This window comes from Oncorhynchus clarkii, chromosome 17 (assembly GCF_045791955.1).
Source record: "Oncorhynchus clarkii lewisi isolate Uvic-CL-2024 chromosome 17, UVic_Ocla_1.0, whole genome shotgun sequence".
NCBI lineage: Eukaryota > Metazoa > Chordata > Actinopteri > Salmoniformes > Salmonidae > Oncorhynchus > Oncorhynchus clarkii.
The window spans coordinates 1,187,336-1,214,625 of NC_092163.1; the positions used below are offsets into that span (position 1 = coordinate 1,187,336).

A 27,290-nucleotide genomic window follows, 5' to 3' on the forward strand; every position below is an offset into this window, starting at 1 on the left:
TTCCAGATAAGAACAGCATTCTATGTTTTATTGATCACAGATTTCAGAGTGTCGTATCTGAGGCATCAATCAATCAATCAGACGATGAACAAAAACACAACAAGCAACTCACACAGGAGCCAGGTGAACAACAGGTCAGTAGCAGAGGCACCTGGTTCACCTGGTCTAGTTTGGTATAAAAAGGTGGAGAAACGTAACCCAGGTGGGTCATTTGGCACCGAGTTGACAAAGCCGGGTCAATCAGACAAACACAAGAACACACAAATGGACACACCCACACCTAACACTAGAGTGGTCTCCCAGAGCCTACTTCAAATACTAAATAAATATCAGTTTTTAAGAACCTCCAAGGATGACCGCATATCAAAAGTAAATACACACGCATCACAGATTACATGACCAACTACATGACATCATGGCGGTCAAGGCAGCAATCGCAGAGGGTTCCACATTATGCTGCAGAACCTTTCTCTATCAGGTACCAGAATATTTATCTGTCAGGTTCTAGAATGTCTCTCTCTCTCAGGTTCTAGAATGTCTCTCTCTCTGTCAGGTTCTAGAATTCAATGCAGGGTTCTCTCAGATCAGAGGCCCATCCAGGAGACCCAGTCAGGGAAGTCCTCCACCTCTCCCATCTCACTGAGGCTCTGCTCTCCATCACCGTGGACCAGGGTCAGCTTGTAGCGCAGACGTACCTTACGCTGGAGGGAGATAACACACAAACCATCACCATTCTATCAAACACACTGACGCTAGAGGGAGATAACAGACGCTGGAGGGAGATAACACACAAACCATCACTATTCTATCAAACACACTGACGCTAGAGGGAGATAACAGACGCTGGAGGGAGATAACAGACGCTGGAGGGAGATAACACACAAACCATCACCATTCTAATCAAACACACCTGACGCTGGGAGGGAGATAACAGACGCTGGAGGGAGATAACACACAAACCATCACTATTCTATCAAACACACTGACGCTAGAGGGAGATAACAGACGCTGGAGGGAGATAACAGACGCTGGAGGGAGATAACACACAAACCATCACCATTCTAATCAAACACACCTGACGCTGGGAGGGAGATAACACACAAACCATCACCATTCTAATCAAACACACCTGACGCTGGGAGGGAGCTAACAGACGCTGGCGGGAGATAACACACAAACCATCACCATTCTAATCAAACACACCTTACGTTGGGAGGGAGATAACACACAAACCATCACCATTCTAATCAAACACACCTGACGCTGGGAGGGAGATAACACACAAACCATCACCATTCTAATCAAACACACCTGACGTTGGGAGGGAGATAACACACAAACCATCACCATTCTAATCAAACACACCTGACGTTGGGAGGGAGATAACACACAAACCATCACCATTCTAATCAAACACACCTGACGCTGGGAGGGAGATAACAGACGCTGGCGGGAGATAACACACAAACCATCACCATTCTAATCAAACACACCTAACGCTGGGAGGGAGATAACACACAAACCATCACCATTCTAATCAAACACACCTAACGCTAGAGGGAGATAACACACAAACCATCACCATTCTAATCAAACACACCTGACGCTGGGAGGGAGATAACACACAAACCATCACCATTCTAATCAAACACACCTGACGTTGGGAGGGAGATAACACACAAACCATCACCATTCTAATCAAACACACCTGACGCTAGAGGGAGATAACACACAAACCATCACCATTCTAATCAAACACACCTGACGTTGGGAGGGAGATAACACACAAACCATCACCATTCTAATCAAACACACCTGACGTTGGGAGGGAGATAACACACAAACCATCACCATTCTAATCAAACACACCTGACGCTGGGAGGGAGATAACACACAAACCATCACCATTCTAATCAAACACACCTGACGTTGGGAGGGAGATAACAGACAAATCACCACCATTCCATCAAAGGCACATTGTCAACAAGCCACGGCACTTGACATTAACAGTTAATAAACTCTTGAGATAGCATCCACAGCTTTTACCCTCAATACGAACGTCAGGGAGACTGCCTTTAAAAGACACATGGTTGACAATGAAGTTCACTTGTTGATGATGAGCCTTATGAATGAATGCCGGCCAAGTCACAGGTCTGACGATAACAAAACAAGGTGTTTCCAGTGTGTCAGGTTGAGCAGTAGACTCACCCTGTGTGGGTTGGAGAGGAGCAGTATCTGTGAGATGGCAGCAGGGGGCAGCAGAGGGTTGTAGGAGGGGAGGTCATTCCCTGAAGACGGCTGGAGCTTCACTGTCATGGTCTGGAGGACAGACAGGGAGATCAGTCGGCTAGCCAGTCAGCCAGCCAGTGATTCAGTCAGCCAGTCATTCAGTCAACCAGACAGTCATTCAGTAAGATCAATGACTCAATCAATGAATCAATCAGTCCATCAAATCAATCAGTCCAGGGTTCCCACACCTTCTTAATTAAACATCAAATTCAAGGACTTTTCAAGGACTTTCCAGGCCCAATTCCCTCAAATTCAAGGACTTTCCAGGCCCAATTCCCTCAAATTCAAGGACCCGTGGGAACCCTGACAGTCAGTCATTCAATCAGTCAACCAGTTATTGATGGAAACAAAGGATTCATTAGACAAGGAGAGAGATTGTTTAAAGTTAGAAAATGTAGGGGTTTAAAAATGTCTTGTCCATATTTGGGCGTTTGTCTGTTACCTTGGGAACGGCAGCCTGAAACAGGATGTCTTTAACAGGAAGTGCGGAGGTGTTCACCGTGGAGACGATAACCACAGCAACGTTAGGGTGTCCTGGGGGCGGGTCTTTGGCAAAATGGAGGGAAACATGGACGCCATTCTGGTCGTACACTGTGATTGGCTCCAATCGACCTATCGGAGACATTCAGGAAATTAACACCTCAGACGTGCCAACAGAGAACAGATGACTTGAAATAGAAAGACCAGAGGTCTCCATTAACATGAACGACTACAGACAACTGTAGTGACAACACTAACTCCTAGTGTGCATCCAAAATGGCTCCTTATATAGTGCACCCATAGGGCTCTGGTCAAGAGAACTGTACTATAAAGGAATTAGGATGCAATTTGGGACATAGTAATACACAGAATAGGGCTGAGTTTAAAAGATCTTAAGAAAAGGACAAAAACTAGGGCTGTGTTCCAAAAAACAGTGCACTCTATAGGGAATAGGGTGCCATTTTAGGACTCAACCTTACTTGGTTTAATGGATTCCAGTGGGACGTGGATCTCTGCTAAGGATTCTGGGAGATTGAAACTTTCTGATTTCACTGGAGATCCTGACTCGGTCATTGGCTGACTCTGTGAGTTTGATGGTGATCCTGACATCACAATTGGACGATTCTGAAGGCACGCCCTGATAGGAAGAAGAAGAGATTGAATCGTCACGGTAACTATGTCTCTCGCTCTCTTTCTCAATCCATCCATCCATCCATCAATCCATCCCTCACCAGTCTGTTCCATTTGACGAGCCACTGCCGCAACCCCGGGCCACCAGTGGGTGGTCTCTCCCTCCACACCCCCACGTGGTCAGGGAATGGTCTCTCCCTGTGTTCTCCTCTCCTCCTCTCATCTGAAATAAGAAGAATAGGCATCTGTGTTGAAGAGGAACAAATCAGTGTAAATATGATCTGGTGTTGTTGTGAACCCCATGGGCCCTGGTCAAAAGTAGTGCACTATGTAGGGAATAGGGTGCCATTCTGGTCAAATCTAGTGTACTATGTAGGGAATAGGGAGCCATTCTGGTCAAATCTAGTGCACTATGTAGGGAATAGTGAGCCATTCTGGTCAAAAGTAGTGCACTATGTAGGGAATAGGGAGCCATTTAGGGCGCACCCAGAGGTAACTGGTACCTGGAGGAGTTCATGGTAGTACGTGCTGCTCTGGCTTTGAGACGATGCTGGTTTATCCAGCCCTGAATAAAGAACACACGTACAGTGGGGCAAAAAAGTATTTAGTCAGCCACCAATTGTGCAAGTTCTCCCACTTAAAAAGATGAGAGAGGCCTGTAATTTTCATCATAGGTACACTTCAACTATGACAGACAAAATTAGAAAAATAAATCCAGAAAATCACATTGTAGGATTTTTAATGAATTTATTTGCAAATTATGGTGGAAAATAAGTATTTGGTCAATAACAAAAGTTTATCTCAATACTTTGTTATATACCCTTTGTTGGCAATGACAGAGGTCAAACGTTTTCTGTAAGTCTTCACAAGGTTTTCACACACTGTTGCTGGTATTTTGGCTCATTCCTCCATGCAGATCTCCTCTAGAGCAGTGATGTTTTGGGGCTGTTGCTGGGCAACACGGACTTTCAACTCCCTCCAAAGATTTTCTATGGGGTTGAGATCTGGAGACTGGCTAGGCCACTCCAGGACCTTGAAATGCTTCTTACGAAGCCACTCCTTCGTTGCCCGCGTGGTGTGTTTGGGATCATTGTCATGCTGAAAGACCCAGACACGTTTCATCTTCAATGCCCTTGCTGATGGAAGGAGGTTTTCACTCAAAATCTCACGATACATGGCCCCATTCATTCTTTCCTTTACAAGGATCAGTCGTCCTGGTCCCTTTGCAGAAAAACAGCCCCAAAGCATGATGTTTCCACCCCCATGCTTCACAGTAGGTATGGTGTTCTTTGGATGCAACTCAGCATTCTTTGTCCTCCAAACACGGCGAGTTGAGTTTTTTCATCTGACCATATGACATTCTCCCAATCTTCTTCTGGATCATCCAAATGCTCTCTAGCAAACTTCAGACGGGCCTGGACATGTACTGGCTTAAGCAGGGGGACACGTCTGGCACTGCAGGATTTGAGTCCCTGGCAGCGTAGTGTGTTACTGATGGTAGGCTTTGTTACTTTGGTCCCAGCTCTCTGCAGGTCATTCACTAGGTCCCCCCGTGTGGTTCTGGGATTTTTGCTCACCGTTCTTGTGATAATTTTGACCCCACGGGGGTGAGCTCTTGCGTGGCGCCCCAGATCGAGGGATATTATCAGTGGTCTTGTATGTCTTCCATTTCCTAATAATTGCTCCCACAGTTGATTTCTTCAAACCAAGCTGCTTACCTATTGCAGATTCAGTCTTCCCAGCCTGGTGCAGGTCTACAATTTTGTTTCTGGTGTCCTTTGACAGCTCTTTGGTCTTGGCCATAGTGGAGTTTGGAGTGTGACTGTTTGAGGTTGTGGACAGGTGTCTTTATACTGATAACAACTTCAAACAGGTGCCATTAATACAGGTAACGAGTGGAGGACAGAGGAGCCTCTTAAAGAAGAAGTTAAAGGTTTGTGAGAGCCAGAAATATTGCTTGTTTGAAGGTGACCAAATACTTTTTTCCACCATAATAAAAAATGTGATTTTCTGGATTTTTTTTCTCATTTTGCCTGTCATAGTTGAAGTGTACCTATGATGAAAACTACAGGCCTCTCTCATCTTTTTAAGTGGGAGAACTTGCACAATTGGTGGCTGACTAAATACTTTTTTGCCCCACCGTATCCCTGTTAACATTAGACACAGAACCTCATCATGAACACCACTACAGTCCAGATACAGGAAGAGAATACTGTTTCACAACACATCTGGATCATAAAGACATCACAGCAGAAACAGAACCTGTACGAACCTGTCGCGTCCAGATCGATTAGAGATAGGGGAGTACTGTTGAGCCGTTGACGGGAGGGAGGAGAGGAAGAGGAGGGAGGAGGGGTGCCAAGCCGAGGCTGGGGGGTAGAGGAGGAGGACAGGAAGGAGGAGACGTGGTGGGGAGGTGAGACGGAGGAAGACATGTCTTTAGAAGGTGGTCTATGTGTCTGTGGAGAGTCCAGGGCTGACAGGTCTATTAGATGGTAACTCTTTATCTCTCTGGGGCTGCTGGGACCTGGGGATGGAGACTATATGAAAATACAACCACTGAGATTCACACTGAAACAACACGTCCTCTATGATGTCACACTACAACAGAACACAGAACACTAGAACACACAGGTAGGTACTCTGTCCTTTTTATTTCTATTTTTTTTATTTTACCTTTATTTAACCAGGCAAGTCAGTTAAGAACAAATTCTTATTTTCAATGACGGCCTGGGAACAGTGGGTTAACTGCCTGTTCAGGGGCAGAACGACAGATTTGTACCTTGTCAGCTCGGGGGTTTGAACTCGCAACCTTCCGGTTACTAGTCCAACGCTCTAACCACTAGGTAACACTAGAACAGAACACAGAACACTAGAACACACAGGTAGGTTCTCTGTCCTAGGGATAGAAACAACACTAGAACAGAACACAGAACAGTAGAAAACACAGGTAGGTACTCTGTCCTAGGGATAGAGACAACACTCCACTGACATGACAACACAGAGACATTCAGACTGAAACTCCACTACAACACACACAAGGTTCTCTGCCTAATGGAAAACCTTGGAGGGGGGAGGAACAAACGCAAGACAACACACCCTGTTAGTAGACCTTGACAGACAAAAACCACAATGTATGAGTGGTGTAGAGAGGAGCTAGACAGATGTACCGTTGTTTATGGAGCGCTCTCCACCACCTCCTCCTCTCATCCTGTTGCTCTCTCTCCCCCCCATCATGTCTTTATACATGTTGACCACCAGGGTCAGCTCATCATTGGCCCGCAGGATCTGAGCTGGAATGGAAGGAACACAACATGAAAGACAAGAATGAACAGAACATAAAATACAATAAATAGGGCAGCAGGTAAACTAGCTAGCAGTTAGAGCATTGGGTCAGTAACCAGCAGGTAGCCTAGCTAGCAGTTAGAGCATTGGGTCAGTAACCAGCAGGTAGCCTAGCTAGCAGTTAGAGCATTGGGTCAGTAACCAGCAGGTAGCCTAGCTAGCAGTTAGAGCATTGGGTCAGTAACCAGCAGGTAGCCTAGCTAGCAGTTAGAGCATTGGGTCAGTAACCAGCAGGTAGCCTAGCTAGCAGTTAGAGCATTGGGTCAGTAACCAGCAGGTAGCCTAGCTAGCAGTTAGAGCATTGGGTCAGTAACCAGCAGGTAGCCTAGCTAGCAGTTAGAGCATTGGGTCAGTAACCAGCAGGTAGCCTAGCTAGCAGTTAGAGCATTGGGTCAGTAACCAGCAGGTAGCCTAGCTAGCAGTTAGAGCATTGGGTCAGTAACCAGCAGGTAGCCTAGCTAGCAGTTAGAGCATTGGGTCAGTAACCAGCAGGTAGCCTAGCTAGCAGTTAGAGCATTGGGTCAGTAACCAGCAGGTAGCCTAGCTAGCAGTTAGAGCATTGGGTCAGTAACCAGCAGGTAGCCTAGCTAGCAGTTAGAGCATTGGGTCAGTAACCAGCAGGTAGCCTAGCTAGCAGTTAGAGCATTGGGTCAGTAACCAGCAGGTAGCCTAGCTAGCAGTTAGAGCATTGGGTCAGTAACCAGCAGGTAGCCTAGCTAGCAGTTAGAGCATTGGGTCAGTAACCAGCAGGTAGCCTAGCTAGCAGTTAGAGCATTGGGTCAGTAACCAGCAGGTAGCCTAGCTAGCAGTTAGAGCATTGGGTAAGTAGCCTAGCTAGCAGTTAGAGCATTGGGTCAGTAGCCTAGCTAGCAGTTAGAGCATTGGGTCAGTAACCAGCAGGTAGCCTAGCTAGCAGTTAGAGCATTGGGTCAGTAGCCTAGCTAGCAGTTAGAGCATTGGGTCAGTAGTCTAGCTAGCAGTTAGAGCATTGGGTCAGTAGTCTAGCTAGCAGTTAGAGCATTGGGTCAGTAACCTAGCTAGCAGTTAGAGCATTGGGTCAGTAACCAGCAGGTAGTCTAGCTAGCAGTTAGAGCATTGGGTCAGTAGTCTAGCTAGCAGTTAGAGCATTGGGTCTGTAGTCTAGCTAGCAGTTAGAGCATTGGGTCAGTAACCAGCAGGTAGTCTAGCTAGCAGTTAGAGCATTGGGTCAGTAACCTAGCTAGCAGTTAGAGCATTGGGTCAGTAGTCTAGCTAGCAGTTAGAGCATTGGGTGTGTAACCTAGCTAGCAGGTAGAGCATTGGGTCAGTAGTCTAGCTAGCAGGTAGAGCATTGGGTCAGTAGCCTAGCTAGCAGTTAGAGCATTGGGTCAGTAGTCTAGCTAGCAGTTAGAGCATTGGGTCAGTAGTCTAGCTAGCAGTTAGAGCATTGGGTCAGTAGTCTAGCTAGCAGTTAGAGCATTGGGTCAGTAACCTAGCTAGCAGTTAGAGCATTGGGTCAGTAACCAGCAGGTAGTCTAGCTAGCAGTTAGAGCATTGGGTCAGTAGTCTAGCTAGCAGTTAGAGCATTGGGTCTGTAGTCTAGCTAGCAGTTAGAGCATTGGGTCAGTAACCAGCAGGTAGTCTAGCTAGCAGGTAGAGCATTGGGACAGTAACCTAGCTAGCAGTTAGAGCATTGGGTCAGTAGTCTGGCTAGCAGTTAGAGCATTGGGTCAGTAGTCTAGCTAGCAGTTAGAGCATTGGGTGTGTAACCTAGCTAGCAGGTAGAGCATTGGGTCAGTAGTCTAGCTAGCAGGTAGAGCATTGGGTCAGTAGTCTAGCTAGCAGTTAGAGCATTGGGTCAGTAGTCTGGCTAGCAGTTAGAGCATTGGGTCAGTAGTCTAGCTAGCAGTTAGAGCATTGGGTCAGTAACCTAGCTAGCAGTTAGAGCATTGGGTCAGTAGTCTAGCTAGCAGTTAGAGCATTGGGTGTGTAACCTAGCTAGCAGGTGGAGAATTGGGTCAGTAGTCTAGCTAGCAGGTAGAGAATTGGGTCAGTAGTCTAGCTAGCAGGTAGAGCATTGGGTCAGTAGTCTAGCTAGCAGTTAGAGCATTGGGTCAGTAGTCTAGCTAGCAGTTAGAGCATTGGGTCAGTAGTCTGGCTAGCAGTTAGAGCATTGGGCCAGTAGTCTAGCTAGCAGTTAGAGCATTGGGCCAGTAACCTAGCTAGCAGTTAGAGCATTGGGTCAGTAGTCTGGCTAGCAGTTAGAGCATTGGGTCAGTAGTCTAGCTAGCAGTTAGAGCATTGGGTCAGTAGCCTAGCTAGCAGTTAGAGCATTGGGTCAGTAGTCTAGCTAGCAGTTAGAGCATTGGGTCAGTAGCCTAGCTAGCAGTTAGAGCATTGGGTCAGTAGCCCAGCTAGCAGTTAGAGCATTGGGTCAGTAACCCAGCTAGCAGTTAGAGCATTGGGTCAGTAGTCTAGCTAGCAGTTAGAGCATTGGGTCAGTAGCCTAGCTAGCAGTTAGAGCATTGGGTCAGTAGCCTAGCTAGCAGTTAGAGCATTGGGTCAGTAACCAGCAGGTAGCCTAGCTAGCAGTTAGAGCATTGGGTCAGTAACCTAGCTAGCAGTTAGAGCATTGGGTCAGTAACCCAGCTAGCAGTTAGAGCATTGGGTCAGTAGCCTAGCTAGCAGTTAGAGCATTGGGTCAGTAACCCAGCTAGCAGTTAGAGAATTGGGTCAGTAGCCTAGCTAGCAGTTAGAGCATTGGGTCAGTAACCCAGCTAGCAGTTAGAGCATTGGGTCAGTAGCCTAGCTAGCAGTTAGAGCATTGGGTCAGTAACCCAGCTAGCAGTTAGAGCATTGGGTCAGTAACCCAGCTAGCAGTTAGAGCATTGGGTCAGTAGCCTAGCTAGCAGTTAGAGCATTGGGTCAGTAACCCAGCTAGCAGTTAGAGCATTGGGTCAGTAACCCAGCTAGCAGTTAGAGCATTGGGTCAGTAGCCTAGCTAGCAGTTAGAGCATTGGGTCAGTAACCCAGCTAGCAGTTAGACGTGAAGAGAAGGACTAAAACATATTAAATCTTCACCCGGTACAGCCAGAAGACTGGCCACCCCCCAGAGCCTGTTCCCCTCTACCTGGTACAGCCAGAAGACTGGCTACCCCCCAGAGCCTGTTCCTCTCTACCTTGTACAGCCAGAAGACTGGCCACCCCCCAGAGCCTGGTTCCTCTCTACCTGGTACAGCCAGAAGACTGGCCACCCCCCAGAGCCTGGTTCCTCTCTAGGTTTCTTCCTAGGTTCTTGCCTTTCTAGGGAGTTTTTCCATGCTACAGCATTGCTTACTCTTTGGGGTTTCACGGCAGTATATCTGTGAAGAACTTTGTGACAACTGCTGATGTAAAAATGTCTTTATAAAATATCTCTGACCAATTGATTGATAAGACAGAACGCTCCGGCACTCAGAATAGTAATGGTGATTATTGATTCAGAGTTTTACTGAGGAATCATCTTTGCTAATATGACACGTTCAGTTGTGTGAATAGATCCCAGATGATCTGGATACATAGAGACTAAATGATCAACGTAGATCTGGATACATAGAGACTAAATGATCAACGTAGATCTGGATACATAGAGACTAAATGATCAACGTAGATCTGGATACATAGAGACTAAATGACCAACGTAGATCTGGATACATAGAGACTAAATGATCAACGTAGATCCGGATACATAGAGACTAAATGATCAACGTAGATCTGGATACATAGAGACTAAATGATCAACGTAGATCTGGATACATAGAGACTAAATGATCAACGTAGATCTGGATACATAGAGACTAAATGACCAACGTAGATCTGGATACATAGAGACTAAATGACCAACGTAGATCTGGATACATAGAGACTAAATGACCAACGTAGATCTGGATACATAGAGACTAAATTATCAACGTAGATCTGGATACATAGAGACTAAATGATCAACGTAGATCTGGATACATAGAGACTAAATGACCAACGTAGATCTGGATACATAGAGACTAAATGATCAACGTAGATCTGGATACATAGAGACTAAATGACCAACGTAGATCTGGATACATAGAGACTAAATGATCAACGTAGATCTGGATACATAGAGACTAAATGACCAACGTAGATCTGGATACATAGAGACTAAATGATCAACGTAGATCTGGATACATAGAGACTAAATGACCAACGTAGATCTGGATACATAGAGACGAAATAATAAACGTAGATCTGGATACATAGAGACTAAATAATAATCGTAGATAAATTACCTAAAGCTTCGTCATCGTCGACAGTGTCGCTGGCCAATCGGAAAAGGTTGGGTCTGAGCCTATCACAGCTCTCGTAGAGGGCCTACAGGAAGGACAGGATACACAGTCATGTGTTAGTACCGTCTGTGTACAGCACACACGGTATCTGTTTAGTGTACACACACACACACACACACACACACACACACGGTATCTGTTTAGTAGACGCACAGAGAGAAACAGCCCCATACCTTCAGGTGGTCAGTGTGGTGTGTGGAGGGCCCAGTGAGACCGTGTTGCTGTAGTAACTCTCTCAGCTGTCTGGTTCTGCTAGCGACCTCCTCCAGGGTAGAGACACGTCTAGATACAAGCTCTGCTTTCTGCTGCTCCTACAGACAACAATACAGCAGTCAACCATCACCAACACACACACACAGACAGACAGACAGAGACGCACACACACACACACCAACATGCACACGCACTAACATGCACACACACCAACATGCACACGCACCAACATGCACACGCACCAACATGCACACACACCAACATGCACACGCACCAACATGCACAAGCACCAACATGCACAAGCACCAACATGCACACGCACCAACATGCACACGCACCAACATGCACACGCACCAACATGCACAAGCACCAACATGCACACGCACCAACATGCACACGCACCAACATGCACACGCACCAACATGCACACGCACCAACATGCACACGCACCAACATGCACACGCACCAACATGCACACGCACCAACATGCACACGCACCAACATGCACACGCACCAACATGCACAAGCACCAACATGCACACGCACCAACATGCACACGCACCAACATGCACACGCACCAACATGCACACGCACCAACATGCACACGCACCAACATGCACACGCACCAACATGCACACGCACCAACATGCACACGCACCAACATGCACACGCACCAACATGCACACGCACCAACATGCACACGCACCAACATGCACACGCACACGCACCAACATGCACACGCACCAACATGCACACGCACCAACATGCACACGCACCAACATGCACACGGTCTCACTTCTTTGATGGTGTTCTTGATCAGTCTGTTGGCTGTCTGCAGATCTTCAGGACTACTGCTCTTCAGGAGTGTGGCTAACAACTGGAAACACACACACACACACACACACACACACACACACACACACACACACACACACACACACACACACACACACACACACACACACACACACACACATTAAGAGAGATAGGACAAGAAGATCAACTAAAAAAGGCACACACACACACACGCACACACACACACACGCACGCACACACACACACGCACACGCACACACACACACCTTGGCCTTGTCCTCCTGGTTGAACACAGAGTCCTCAGCTCTCTGTGAGGGAGGGGGCATCACAATGGTGTCTGGGAGTTTAGGGTCCTTCTTCACAAGGCCTGAAGAACAGACACGGAGAGACAATGAGTGGTTGTTTCCCCAAACCGCCACCTGATTCTCTTTACAGAGCCCGACCTTTGACCTGGGCCCACATGTTGTAACGGTTCTGTATCATAATGGACCTTGTTTTTTTTAAACATGCGCTGGGCCTCCTGTAACTAAGCTGTAACAGTTCTAGGGTGCTAGAGTTCTGCGGTATAATGGTTCTGAGCGGTAACAGACCTCGTTTCCTGAGTGATAGGTCTCCTGGTTCTAAGGTGTAATGGTTCTGAGCGGTAACAGACCTCGTTTCCTGAGTGATAGGCCTCCTGGTTCTAAGGTATAATGGTTCTGAGCGGTAACAGACCTTGTTTCCTGAGAGATAGGCCTCCTGGTTCTAAAGTGTAATGGTTCTGAGCGGTAACAGACCTTGTTTCCTGAGCGATAGGCCTCCTGGTTCTAAGGTATAATGGTTCTGAGCGGTAACAGACCTCGTTTCCTGAGTGATAGGCCTCCTGGTTCTAAGGTGCTAGAGTTCTGAGGTATAGCGGTTCTGAGTAGCGGTTCTGAGGCTCTGAGGTGTTGTAATGGACCTTGTTTCTTCAGCATGCGGTAGGCCTCCTGAATCTTGGGTTCTTCTTTGAGCCACAAAGTCCAGCTGTACAGAACCTCCGTCACCCTCAGCTTCACCTCCGCACCACTCCACTGACCCAGGAACTGTTAACACACACACACACACACGTCAGCCAACATAACAGCTACACTCAACTACCACTTCAAATAACGACGTGATCTTTTCCGACACACACACACACACACACACACACACACACACACACACACACACACACACACACACACACACACACACACACACACACACACACACACACACACACACACACACACACACACACACACACACACACACACACACAGTTTCAGCTTCACCTCCGCACCACGCCACTGACCCAGGAACTGCAGATCAATCAATCAATCACATGTGTTTTCTAAAGCTATTTATACTTCAGCAGCAGTCACACAGAGCTCTACAGTAACCCAGCCTAAACTACAGTAACTCAGCCTAAACTACAGTAACCCAGCCTAAACTACAGTAACCCAGCCTAAACTACAGTAACCCAGCCTAAACTACAGTAACCCAGCCTAAACTACAGTAACCCAGCCTAAACTACAGTAACCCAGCCTAAACTACAGTAACCCAGCCTAAACTACAGTAACCCATCCTAAACCACACAGAGCTCTACAGTAACCCAGCCTAAACCACACAGAGCTCTACAGTAACCCAGCCTAAACTACAGTAACCCATCCTAAACCACACATAGCTCTACAGTAACCCAGCCTAAACCAGAGCTCTACAGTAACCCAGCCTAAACCACACAGAGCTCTACAGTAACCCAGCCTAAACCACACAGAGCTCTACAGTAACCCAGCCTAAACCACACAGAGCTCTACAGTAACCCAGCCTAAACCACAGAGCTCTACAGTAACCCAGCCTAAACCACACAGAGCTCTACAGTAACCCAGCCTAAACCACACAGAGCTCTACAGTAACCCAGCCTAAACCACACAGAGCACTACAGTAACCCAGCCTAAACCACACAGAGCTCTACAGTAACCCAGCCTAAACCACACATAGCTCTACAGTAACCCAGCCTAAACCACAGAGCTCTACAGTAACCCAGCCTAAACCACACAGAGCTCTACAGTAACCCAGCCTAAACCACACAGAGCTCTACAGTAACCCAGCCTAAACCACACAGAGCTCTACAGTAACCCAGCCTAAACCATACAGAGCTCTACAGTAACCCAGCCTAAACCACACAGAGCTCTACAGTAACCCAGCCTACACTACAGTAACCCATCCTAAACCACACATAGCTCTACAGTAACCCAGCCTAAACCAGAGCTCTACAGTAACCCAGCCTAAACCACACAGAGCTCTACAGTAACCCAGCCTACACTACAGTAACCCATCCTAAACCACACATAGCTCTACAGTAACCCAGCCTAAACCAGAGCTCTACAGTAACCCAGCCTAAACCACACAGAGCTCTACAGTAACCCAGCCTAAACCACACAGAGGTCTACAGTAACCCAGCCTAAACCACACAGAGGTCTACAGTAACCCAGCCTAAACCACACAGAGCTCTACAGTAACCCAGCCTAAACCACACAGAGCTCTACAGTAACCCAGCCTAAACCACACAGAGCTCTACAGTAACCCAGCCTAAACCATACAGAGCTCTACAGTAACCCAGCCTAAACCACACAGAGCTCTACAGTAACCCAGCCTACACTACAGTAACCCATCCTAAACCACACATAGCTCTACAGTAACCCAGCCTAAACCAGAGCTCTACAGTAACCCAGCCTAAACCACACAGAGCTCTACAGTAACCCAGCCTACACTACAGTAACCCATCCTAAACCACACATAGCTCTACAGTAACCCAGCCTAAACCAGAGCTCTACAGTAACCCAGCCTAAACCACACAGAGCTCTACAGTAACCCAGCCTAAACCACACAGAGGTCTACAGTAACCCAGCCTAAACCACACAGAGGTCTACAGTAACCCAGCCTAAACCACACAGAGCTCTACAGTAACCCAGCCTAAACCACACAGAGGTCTACAGTAACCCAGCCTAAACCACACAGAGGTCTACAGTAACCCAGCCTAAACCACACAGAGCTCTACAGTAACCCAGCCTAAACCACACAGAGCTCTACAGTAACCCAGCCTAAACCACACAGAGCTCTACAGTAACCCAGCCTACACTACAGTAACCCATCCTAAACCACACATAGCTCTACAGTAACCCAGCCTAAACCAGAGCTCTACAGTAACCCAGCCTAAACCACACAGAGCTCTACAGTAACCCAGCCTAAACCACACAGAGCTCTACAGTAACCCAGCCTAAACCACACAGAGGTCTACAGTAACCCAGCCTAAACCACACAGAGGTCTACAGTAACCCAGCCTAAACCACACAGAGCTCTACAGTAACCCAGCCTAAACCACACAGAGGTCTACAGTAACCCAGCCTAAACCACACAGAGCTCTACAGTAACCCAGCCTAAACCACACAGAGCTCTACAGTAACCCAGCCTAATAGGCTTCCCAATAGGCTTCCATTTGGGATGACCACAGACACATTCCTTACAAAACCGTTGGGGTCATTCATACCTTTGGAGACAGGACTTTGATGAGTTCATTGAGGAAGCGGAACTTTGCCGCCTCACTGTGGAACCTCTTGCCACAGTTGTTCATGCAGGCTTCTAGAACCTGTGGGAAACAGTGATGTCAGAATTCTATAGGTTCTACAGGAAGTGTATCTACACTGTCTAGGAGCCCAAATGGAAAACCTTTTCCCTCCCAGTGAATGGAAGTGAATGAAACTAGTGGAACAGATCCCTTTAGGATCTTACCCCAGACACAGCACAGGAAATACAGTTTAGAATCAACAACCTTAGTTAACCATCAACAGGCATCACATGACCCCACACACACAGCCCTAAACATCAACACTGCCTTGGTCCCAAATGTCACCCTTTGCCGGCTCTGGTCAAAAGTAGTGCACTATATAGGGAATAGGGCTCTGGTCAAAAGTAGTGCACTATATAGGGAATAGGGCTCTGGTCTATAGTAGTGTACTATATAGGGAATAGGGCTCTGGTCAAAAGTAGTGTACTATATAGGGAATAGGGCTCTGGTCAAAAGTAGTGCACTATATAGGGAATAGGGCTCTGGTCAAAAGTAGTGTACAATATAGGGAATAGGGCTCTGGTCAAAAGTAGTGCACTATATAGGGAATAGGGCTCTGGTCTATAGTAGTGTACTATATAGGGAATAGGGCTCTGGTCTAAAGTAGTGCACTATATAGGGAATAGGTCTCTGGTCAAAAGTAGTGCACTATATAGGGAATAGGGCTCTGGTCTAAAGTAGTGCACTATATAGGGAATAGGGTGCATTTGGTACGTAACAAAGGACTGCCCTGTGTCACCACATGCTGACACATGAAATTGTTTTGTGATGGTCATACCAAGGATCACTTAGTTATCTGATTTGGAATTTTAAGATCCCTTAAGGTATCAAAGATATATATATATATATATAATGTATAGGAAGAAACATTGAATTTGGCATTACTGCTATTAGCCAGATCTACAGGACAGTAGATCTCCAGGAAGAGGGTTGGACTGAAAACCTACAGGACAGTAGATCTCCAGGAAGAGGGTTGAACTGAAAACCTACAGGACAGTAGATCTCCAGGAAGAGGGTTGGACTGAAAACCCACAGGACAGTAGATCTCCAGGAAGAGGGTTGGACTGAAAACCTACAGGACAGTAGATCTCCAGGAAGAGGGACTAAAAACCTACAGGACAGTAGATCTCCAGGAAGAGGGTTGGACTGAAAACCTACAGGACAGTAGATCTCCAGGAAGAGGGTTGGACTGAAAACCCACAGGACAGTAGATCTCCAGGAAGAGGGTTGGACTGAAAACCCACAGGACAGTAGATCTCCAGGAAGAGGGACTAAAAACCTACAGGACAGTAGATCTCCAGGAAGAGGGTTGGACTGAAAACCTACAGGACAGTAGATCTCCAGGAAGAGGGTTGGACTGAAAACCTACAGGACAGTAGATCTCCAGGAAGAGGGTTGGACTGAAAACCTACAGGACAGTAGATCTCCAGGAAGAGGGACTAAAAACCTACAGAGCTCAAGGAAGAGGGACTAAAAACCTACAGATCTCCAGGAAGAGGGACTGAAAACCTACAGATCTCCAGGAAGAGGGTTGGACAGACCTGGTCTATGTCATGGAAAGAGTTTCCTAATGAGTTCTTAATGTTTTGTGTAGTCAGTGAACAGGGTGCATCCATTGACAGACAGCCCCAGACAGTGTGTAGACTGAACAGGGTACATCCATTGACAGACAGCCCCAGACAGTGTGTAGACTGAACAGGGTGCATCCATTGACAGACAGCCCCAGACAGTGTGTAGACTGAACAGGGTACATCCATTGACAGACAGCCCCAGACAGTGTGTAGACTGAACAGGGTACATCCATTGACAGACAGCCCCAGACAGTGTGTAGACTGAACAGGGTACATCCATTGACAGACAGCCCCAGACAGTGTGTAGACTGAACAGGGTACATCCATTGACAGACAGCCCCAGACAGTGTGTAGACTGAACAGTGACCATACTGCTTACCGCGCTACATGTGAGTAAATTAAAAGTCGCACTCATGTCATTCTCCAGGCTCGATTCATTTGTTTAAACCCTGTTCTTCAAGCCTGTTACCAGCCAGGTGAACTGTTGACCCTCATTATGTCCTCTTAAACCATATTAGCCTCTCTCTCTATCTCTCTCTCTATTTACTCTAGTTCCAGTTCTCTCTCTTTACTCTAGTTCCAGTTCTCTCTCTCTTTACTCTAGTTCCAGTTCTCTCTCTCTTTACTCTAGTTCCAGTTCTCTCTCTCTCTCTTTACTCTAGTTCCAGTTCTCTCTCTCTCTCTCTCCTCTAGTTCCAGTTCTCTCTCTCTCTCTCTCTCTCTCTCAATTCAATTCAATTCAATTCAAGGGCTTTATTGGCATGGGAAACATGTGTTAACATTGCCAAAGCAAGTGAGGTAGACAACATACAAAGTGAAAATATAAAGTGAAAAACAACAAAAATTAACAGTAAACATTACACATACAGAGGTTTCAAAACAGTAAAGTCATTACAAATGTCATATTATATATATATACAGTGTTTTAACAATCTCTCTCTCTCTCTTTACTCTAGTTCCAGTTCTCTCTCTCTCTCTCTCTCTCTTTACTCTAGTTCTCTCTATCTCTCTCTTTACTCTAGTTCCAGTTCTCTCTCTCTCTTTACTCTAGTTCCAGTTCTCTCTCGCTCTTTACTCTAGTTCCAGTTCTCTCTCTCTCTTTACTCTAGTTCCAGTTCTCTCTCTCTTTACTCTAGTTCCAGTTCTCTCTCTCTCTCTCTCTCTCTCTTTACTCTAGTTCCAGTTCTCTCTCTCTCTCTCTCTCTCTCTCTCTCTCTCTTTACTCTAGTTCCAGTTCTCTCTCTTTACTCTAGTTCTAGTTCTCTCTCTTTACTCTAGTTCCAGTTCTCTCTCTTTACTCTAGTTCTAGTTCTCTCTCTTTACTCTAGTTCCAGTTCTCTCTCTCTCTCTCACTCTCTCTCTCTCTCTCTTTACTCTAGTTCCAGTTATCTCTCTCTCTCTCTCTTTACTCTAGTTCTAGTTCTCTCTCTCTCTCTTTACTCTAGTTCTAGTTCTCTCTCTCGCTTCACTAACTAGCACCGCGTGAAACCCTGGGCACTCCTTCACGTGACAGAACCCACAAGAACCAAGAGAAGCCACACAAAGCATTTCCTTCATATCTTTCAACCTCTTACTGTGAGGGCCTGAAGGGCCTCTCTCTGCTGAGGAGACTGGATCTTCAACAGTATTGTATAGTTATTACTATAGTATAGTAATATGATGGTGTGTTATCTTACTGTGAGGGCCTGAAGGGCCTCTCTCTGCTGAGGAGACTGGATCTTCAACAGTATTGTATAGTTATTACTATGTTATCTTACTGTGAGGGCCTGAAGGGCCTCTCTCTGCTGAGGAGACTGGATCTTCAACAGTATTGTATGGTTATTACTATAGTATAATAATATGATGGGGTGTTATCTTACTGTGAGGGCCTGAAGGGCCTCTCTCCGCTGAGGAGACTGGATCTTCTGTTACGTAGAGGGGGGTTTTACAACAGTATTATATAGTTATTACTATAGTATAATAATATGATGGGGTGTTATCTTACTGTGAGGGGCTGAAGGGCCTCTCTCTGCTGAGGAGACTGGATCTTCTGTTACGTAGAGGGGGGTTTTACAACAGTATTGTATAGTTATTACTATAGTATAATAATATGATGGGGTGTTATCTTACTGTGAGGGGCTGAAGGGCCTCTCTCTGCTGAGGAGACTGGATCTTCAACAGTATTATATAGTTATTACTATAGTATAATAATATGATGGGGTGTTATCTTACTGTGAGGGGCTGAAGGGCCTCTCTCTGCTGAGGAGACTGGATCTTCTGTTACGTAGAGGGGGGTTTTACAACAGTATTATATAGTTATTACTATAGTATAATAATATGATGGGGTGTTATCTTACTGTGAGGGGCTGAAGGGCCTCTCTCTGCTGAGGAGACTGGATCTTCTGTTACGTAGAGGGGGGTTTTACAACAGTATTGTATAGTTATTACTATAGTATAATAATATGATGGGGTGTTATCTTACTGTGAGGGGCTGAAGGGCCTCTCTCTGCTGAGGAGACTGGATCTTCAACAGTATTGTATAGTTATTACTATGTTATCTTACTGTGAGGGGCTGAAGGGCCTCTCTCTGCTGAGGAGACTGGATCTTCAACAGTATTGTATAGTTATTACTATAGTATAGTAATATGATGGGGTGTTATCTTACTGTGAGGGCCTGAAGGGCCTCTCTCTGCTGAGGAGACTGGATCTTCAACAGTATTGTATAGTTATTACTATAGTATAGTAATATGATGGTGTGTTATCTTACTGTGAGGGGCTGCAGAGCCTCTCTCTGCTGAGGAGACTGGATCTTCTGTTACGTAGAGGGGGGTTTTACAACAGTATTGTATAGTTATTACTATAGTATATAATATGATGGTGTGTTATCTTACTGTGAGGGCCTGCAGAGCCTCTCTCTGCTGAGGAGACTGGATCTTCTGTTACGTAGAGGGGGGTTTTACAACAGTATTGTATAGTTATTACTATAGTATATAATATGATGGTGTGTTATCTTACTGTGAGGGCCTGCAGAGCCTCTCTCTGCTGAGGAGACTGGATCTTCTGTTACGTAGAGGGGGGTTTTACAACAGTATTATATAGTTATTACTATAGTATAGTAATATGATGGTGTCTTATCTTACTGTGAGGGCCTGAAGGGCCTCTCTCTGCTGAGGAGACTGGATCTTCAACAGTATTGTATAGTTATTACTATAGTATAATAATATGATGGGGTGTTATCTTACTGTGAGGGGCTGAAGGGCCTCTCTCTGCTGAGGAGACTGGATCTTCAACAGTATTGTATAGTTATTACTATAGTATAGTAATATGATGGGGTGTTATCTTACTGTGAGGGGCTGAAGGGCCTCTCTCTGCTGAGGAGACTGGATCTTCAACAGTATTGTATAGTTATTACTATAGTATAATAATATGATGGGGTGTTATCTTACTGTGAGGGGCTGAAGGGCCTCTCTCTGCTGAGGAGACTGGATCTTCAACAGTATTGTATAGTTATTACTATAGTATAGTAATATGATGGGGTGTTATCTTACTGTGAGGGGCTGAAGGGCCTCTCTCTGCTGAGGAGACTGGATCTTCTGTTACGTAGAGGGGGGTTTTACAACAGTATTGTATAGTTATTACTATAGTATAATAATATGATGGTGTGTTATCTTACTGTGAGGGCCTGAAGGGTCTCTCTCTGCTGAGGAGACTGGATCTTCTGTTACGTAGAGGGGGGTTTTACAACAGTATTGTATAGTTATTACTATGTTATCTTACTGTGAGGGGCTGAAGGGCCTCTCTCTGCTGAGGAGACTGGATCTTCAACAGTATTGTATAGTTATTACTATAGTATAATAATATGATGGGGTGTTATCTTACTGTGAGGGCCTGAAGGGCCTCTCTCTGCTGAGGAGACTGGATCTTCTGTTACGTAGAGGGGGGTTTTACAACAGTATTGTATAGTTATTACTATAGTATATAATATGATGGTGTGTTATCTTACTGTGAGGGCCTGCAGAGCCTCTCTCTGCTGAGGAGACTGGATCTTCTGTTACGTAGAGGGGGGTTTTACAACAGTATTATATAGTTATTACTATAGTATAATAATATGATGGGGTGTTATCTTACTGTGAGGGGCTGAAGGGCCTCTCTCCGCTGAGGAGACTGGATCTTCAACAGTATTGTATAGTTATTACTATAGTATAGTAATATGATGGGGTGTTATCTTACTGTGAGGGCCTGAAGGGCCTCTCTCTGCTGAGGAGACTGGATCTTCAACAGTATTGTATAGTTATTACTATAGTATAGTAATATGATGGTGTGTTATCTTACTGTGAGGGCCTGCAGAGCCTCTCTCTGCTGAGGAGACTGGATCTTGTGGGCCAGGAGACGAGTGGCAACCTGAGGACTGGGAATAGGAGAGTAGATTTATAAACTAGCAGTGTTTTTCAAAACGAATACTATCTAATACTACATTATATACAACATGAAAGATATCTGGTAAAAAAAACTATCAGAAGGCATTTAGAATCCCTGTAGTCTACTGCTATACAATCAGAGGGCATTTAGAATTCCTGTAGTCTACTGCTCTACAATCAGAAGGCATTTAGAATTCCTGTAGTCTACTGCTATACAATCAGAGGGCATTTAGAATCCCTGTAGTCTACTGCTATACAACCAGAGGGCATTTATAATCCCTGTAGCCTACTGCTATACAATCAGAGGGCATTTAGAATCCTTGTAGTCTACTGCTATACAATCAGAGGGCATTTAGAATCCCTGTAGCCTACTGCTATACAATCAGAGGGCATTTAGAATCCCTGTAGCCTACTGCTATACAATCAGAGGGCATTTTGAATCCCTGTAGCCTACTGCTATACAATCAGAGGGCATTTAGAATCCCTGTAGTCTACTGCTATACAATCAGAGGGCATTTAGAATCCCTGTAGCCTACTGCTATACAATCAGAGGGCATTTTGAATCCCTGTAGCCTACTGCTATACAATCAGAGGGCATTTAGAATCCCTGTAGCCTACTGCTATACAATCAGAGGGCATTTAGAATCCCTGTAGCCTACTGCTATACAATCAGAGGGCATTTAGAATCCCTGTAGTCTACTCCTATACAATCAGAGGGCATTTAGAATCCCTGTAGCCTACTGCTATACAATCAGAGGGCATTTAGAATCCCTGTAGTCTACTCCTATACAATCAGAGGGCATTTAGAATCCCTGTAGTCTACTGCTATACAATCAGAGGGCATTTATAATCCCTGTAGCCTACTGCTCTACAATCAGAGGGCATTTAGAATCCCTGTAGTCTACTCCTATACAATCAGAGGGCATTTAGAATCCATGTAGTCTACTGCTATACAATCAGAGGGCATTTAGAATCCCTGTAGCCTACTGCTATACAATCAGAGGGCATTTAGAATCCCTGTAGCCTACTGCTATACAATCAGAGGGCATTTAGAATCCCTGTAGCCTACTGCTATACAATCAGAGGGCATTTAGAATCCCTGTAGCCTACTGCTATACAATCAGAGGGCATTTAGAATCCCTGTAGTCTACTGCTCTACAATCAGAGGGCATTTAGAATCCCTGTAGCCTACTGCTATACAATCAGAGGGCATTTAGAATCCCTGTAGCCTACTGCTCTACAATCAGAGGGCATTTAGAATCCCTGTAGCCTACTGCTATACAATCAGAGGGCATTTAGAATCCCTGTAGCCTACTCCTATACAATCAGAGGGCATTTAGAATCCCTGTAGTCTACTGCTATACAATCAGAGGGCATTTAGAATCCCTGTAGCCTACTGCTCTACAATCAGAGGGCATTTAGAATCCCTGTAGCCTACTGCTATACAATCAGAGGGCATTTAGAATCCCTGTAGCCTACTGCTCTACAATCAGAGGGCATTTAGAATCCCTGTAGCCTACTGCTATACAATCAGAGGGCATTTAGAATCCCTGTAGCCTACTGCTCTACAATCAGAGGGCATTTAGAATCCCTGTAGCCTACTGCTATACAATCAGAGGGCATTTAGAATCCCTGTAGCCTACTCCTATACAATCAGAGGGCATTTAGAATCCCTGTAGCCTACTTCTATACAATCAGAGGGCATTTAGAATCCCTGTAGCCTACTGCTCTACAATCAGAGGGCATTTAGAATCCCTGTAGCCTACTGCTATACAATCAGAGGGCATTTAGAATCCCTGTAGTCTACTGCTCTACAATCAGAGGGCATTTAGAATCCCTGTAGCCTACTGCTATACAATCAGAGGGCATTTAGAATCCCTGTAGCCTACTGCTCTACAATCAGAGGGCATTTAGAATCCCTGTAGCCTACTGCTATACAATCAGAGGGCATTTAGAATCCCTGTAGTCTACTGCTATACAATCAGAGGGCATTTAGAATCCCTGTAGCCTACTGCTATACAATCAGAGGGCATGTAGAATCCATGTAGTCTACTGCTCTACAATCAGAGGGCATTTAGAATCCCTGTAGCCTACTGCTATACAATCAGAGGGCATTTAGAATCCATGTAGTCTACTCCTATACAATGGTTCTTTATGTCTCCAGGGAGACAACGCTTATTAATCTAACACTTTATTTTGCTGATAACAATACAGAGAAGGGAGAAGTGGTTTTCAGTGATGTCCCACACAACACACAAGTGTTTCCTCAGAATGACAGTGTGTAATCTAGATGACAAACTAATGTGAAAACAACTTTGTGGTTATTGGAAAGAAACATTTCTTATCTGTGTAAAAAAAAGAAAAGGGCTGGTTTTTAAAATGTGAAATATCTTGTCTAGCCTCTGCTGTGTCCATGGTTACGTCCCACACGGTACCCTATTCCCTATATAGTGCACTACTTTGGACCAGGGGCCAAAGTAGTGGGCCCTAGTGCTCTATACAGGGAAGGGTACTATTTGGGTTCCTTCTGTTAGTGCACTAGGTCTACTTTTGACCAGAGCCCTTAAGTAGTGTCCTATAGGTTGTCCTGGTCATCAGTAGTTCACTATATAGAGATGGTCATCAGTAGTTCACTATATAGAGATGGTCATCAGTAGTTCACTATATAGAGATGGTCATCAGTAGTTCACTATATAGAGATGGTCATCAGTAGTTCACTATATAGAGATGGTCATCAGTAGTTCACTATATAGAGATGGTCATCAGTAGTTCACTATATAGAGAATAGGTTGTTCTGGTCATCAGTAGTTCACTATATAGAGATGGTCATCAGTAGTTCACTATATAGAGATGGTCATCAGTAGTTCACTATATAGAGAATAGGTTGTCCTGGTCATCAGTAGTTCACTATATAGAGATGGTCATCAGTAGTTCACTATATAGAGATGGTACTCAGTAGTTCACTATATAGAGAATAGGTTGTCCTGGTCATCAGCCTCCTGGTTGACCTGGTCATAAGCTGAAATCTGGGGGGGACAGCCATAGTGTCTACTCACCCATCAGCCTCCTGGTTGACCTGGTCATAGAAGCCCTGGATACTGTCCCACCTGTCTTCTGAGTTAGACGGGTCTGTGGCCTTGTCTGAGAGAGAGAGAGAGAGAGAGAGAGAGAGAGAGAGAGAGAGAGAGAGAGAGAGAGAGAGAGAGAGAGAGAGAGAGAGAGAGAGAAAAGAGAGAGGGAGAGAAAAGAGAGGAGAGAGAAAAGAGAGAGAGAGAGAGAGGAGAGAGAAAAGAGAGAGAGAAAAAAGAGAGAGTGAGAAAAGAGAAAGAAAAGAGAGAGAAAGAAAAGAGAGAGAAAGAGAAAAGAGAGAGAAAGAGAGAGAGAGAGAAAGAAAAGAGAGAGAGAAAGAAAGAGAGAGAGAGAGAAAAGAGAGAGAGAGAAAAGAGAGAGAAAAGAGAGAGAAGAGAGAAAAGAGAGAGAGAGAAAGAAAAGAGAGAGAGAGAGAAAGAAAAGAGAGGGAGAGAAAGAAAAGAGAGAGAGAGAAAGAAAAGAGAGAGAGAAAAGTAAGAGAGAGAGAAAGGAGAGATAGAGAAAGAAAAGAGAGAGAGAGAAAGAAAAGAGAGAGAGAGAAAGAAAAGAGAGAGAGAAAGAAAAGTAAGAGAGAGAGAAAAGAGAGATCAATCAGTCTAGTTTTGCATTAGATGGGTCTGTGACCCAAATATAGAAGAAGAAAAACAACGTTTGTCCTTCTGATCAAAGGAAGGTCCCTGCAAGTGTGTATTCTACAATGACGATGTTGTAACGTTGAACTAGAACCGGAAGTTCACTCTGCCGTGTAGTGGGTGTAGGCAGTGGTGTACTTTAAAGTACTACTACTTTAGACGTTTTTGGGGGGTCTTTACCAGAGAACATCACTGGTCATCCCTACTGGCTCTGATCTGGTGGACTCACTAAACACATGCTTCGTTTGTAAATTATGTCTTGAGTGTTGGAGCGTGTCCCTGGCTATCCGTAAATTGTAAAAAAAAAAATATATATATATATATATATATATTAAAACATGGTCCCGTCTGGTTTGTTTTAAAATAAGGAATTTGAAATTATTTATACTTTCACTTTTGATACTTAAGAATATTTTAGAATTTACATTTGATACTTATATTTAAAAAAACAAATACTTTTACTCATGTAGGATTTTACTGGGTGACTTTCACTTGGACTATAATGGTATCTTTTTACTCAAGTATGAGAAATTGGGTACTTTTTCCACCACTGGGTGTTGGTTAGTCGAGGAAAGGAGAAGATTTTAAAAAAACATCTGGATGAGCGCATGACTGGCTGATAAGATGTTTCTTTCTCATACTTCCTGTTCTTTCAGAGCTATTTTGTTGCGTATAAAAATGAACATATTGGTAATACATTATAAAACATGCCCTTCACAATCAAACTTTGTAACGTTTTATTCTGTAATTCCCTCCGCGGAATTTGCTACAACGAAAACATGAGATGTAAAACGCCACTTCAATGCAGCGCGACAACAAGGCAGTTTCGACTACAGTTACAGCAGATGAAAATATCGCTCGCCATATTTGCAAGCGCTCATACAAATGACGAGACATAAAGCCTGTTTATTAAACTGGCGACATCACTGCAAGGTTCGACTTTCCGTCACGCACAACTTCAAGATGCAACATTTCCAAATGTGAACCACAAGACAAGTTATTGTCAAACGACAAAAATATATAATCGCACTACCATAAAGGAAATACATTAAACAAACTCTCTGAAGAAAAAAAACAACGAATTCCCCGTGTCATCTAACTTACTCAGCCACGACTCTAGGCTCTCTCCGCCACTGTCTCCGGTCGCCATGGCCTTTGCTGTCGCCTTCTCCCCGGTACTCGGTGACTTCTCAAAACTTCACACCGTCCTCTTTGCGGCCGGAAAGAAGTGTCAACTCGTCTAGAGAGACCAGCTCACAGCCGCGACATGTGACTCGAGTTGTGCGTAGTCAGAAGTTATGACGTTCCAAATGGTACCCTAGTCCGCTCACTTTAACCAGATCCTTACGGTTAAAAATAGTGCACTATAAAACGAAAAGGGTGTAATTTGGAATGTGAGTCGCATACCAGTTATATTACAACTTCTCCGCGGCTGAGCTACGTCACTATGCTATGCAACGTAAACACATTTTTTTTCCACAGCAGGTTTTTGAAAAGATGTCACAACTTTTCCTTGGCGGTTTATGAGTTTGAGCTGTAATACAAATGTATTTATTTTATTTACCCTTTATTTGATCAGGGAGTCATACTGAGACCAATGTCTATTTTACAGATGAGCCTTGAATTAGATCAATTGCAGAAAACCAATATAAATACCCACTACAAGATGAAAGTATAACATCATAAAACAGGTTCATCAGTAATAATGTCCTCAATCAGCTTTCTGAACCCAGAGACACCAGAACAAACACGTTCATCAGTAATAATGTCCTCAATCAGCTTTCTGAACCTAGAGACACCAGATCAAACACGTTCATCAGTAATAATGTCCTCAATCAGCTTTCTGAACCTAGAGA

General features: G+C 44.9%; 1 protein-coding gene across 1 annotated transcript; it reads right to left on the bottom strand.

Annotated features, from left to right (window-relative positions):
• Positions 1 to 26,904, bottom strand: LOC139370011 (ADP-ribosylation factor-binding protein GGA2-like). The gene is made up of 17 exons (XM_071109294.1): positions 26,539 to 26,904; positions 24,769 to 24,853; positions 21,627 to 21,702; positions 15,667 to 15,765; positions 13,054 to 13,177; positions 12,380 to 12,480; positions 12,094 to 12,174; positions 11,258 to 11,395; positions 11,028 to 11,109; positions 6,570 to 6,692; positions 5,672 to 5,926; positions 3,903 to 3,964; positions 3,501 to 3,622; positions 3,249 to 3,406; positions 2,732 to 2,901; positions 2,209 to 2,319; positions 1 to 701 (listed from the first exon to the last, which is right to left on the bottom strand). Exons 1-17 carry the CDS (start codon positions 26,582 to 26,584, stop codon positions 585 to 587), a joined length of 1,950 nt encoding a protein of 649 aa, XP_070965395.1. The 5' UTR covers positions 26,585 to 26,904; the 3' UTR covers positions 1 to 584.
• Between the last annotated feature and the right edge of the window lie 386 nt (positions 26,905 to 27,290).

Excerpts from the sequence above, each read along its gene's own strand:
- LOC139370011 (XM_071109294.1), bottom strand. The coding sequence starts at position 26,584 with ATGGCGACCGGAGACAGTGGCGGAGAGAGCCTAGAGTCGTGGCTGA. Across the intron at positions 6,693-11,027 it reads CGACGATGACGAAGCTTTAG|CTCAGATCCTGCGGGCCAAT; the intron begins GTAATTTATCTA and ends CTTCCATTCCAG. Across the intron at positions 2,320-2,731 it reads TTCAGGCTGCCGTTCCCAAG|ACCATGACAGTGAAGCTCCA; the intron begins GTAACAGACAAA and ends TCTGTCCTCCAG.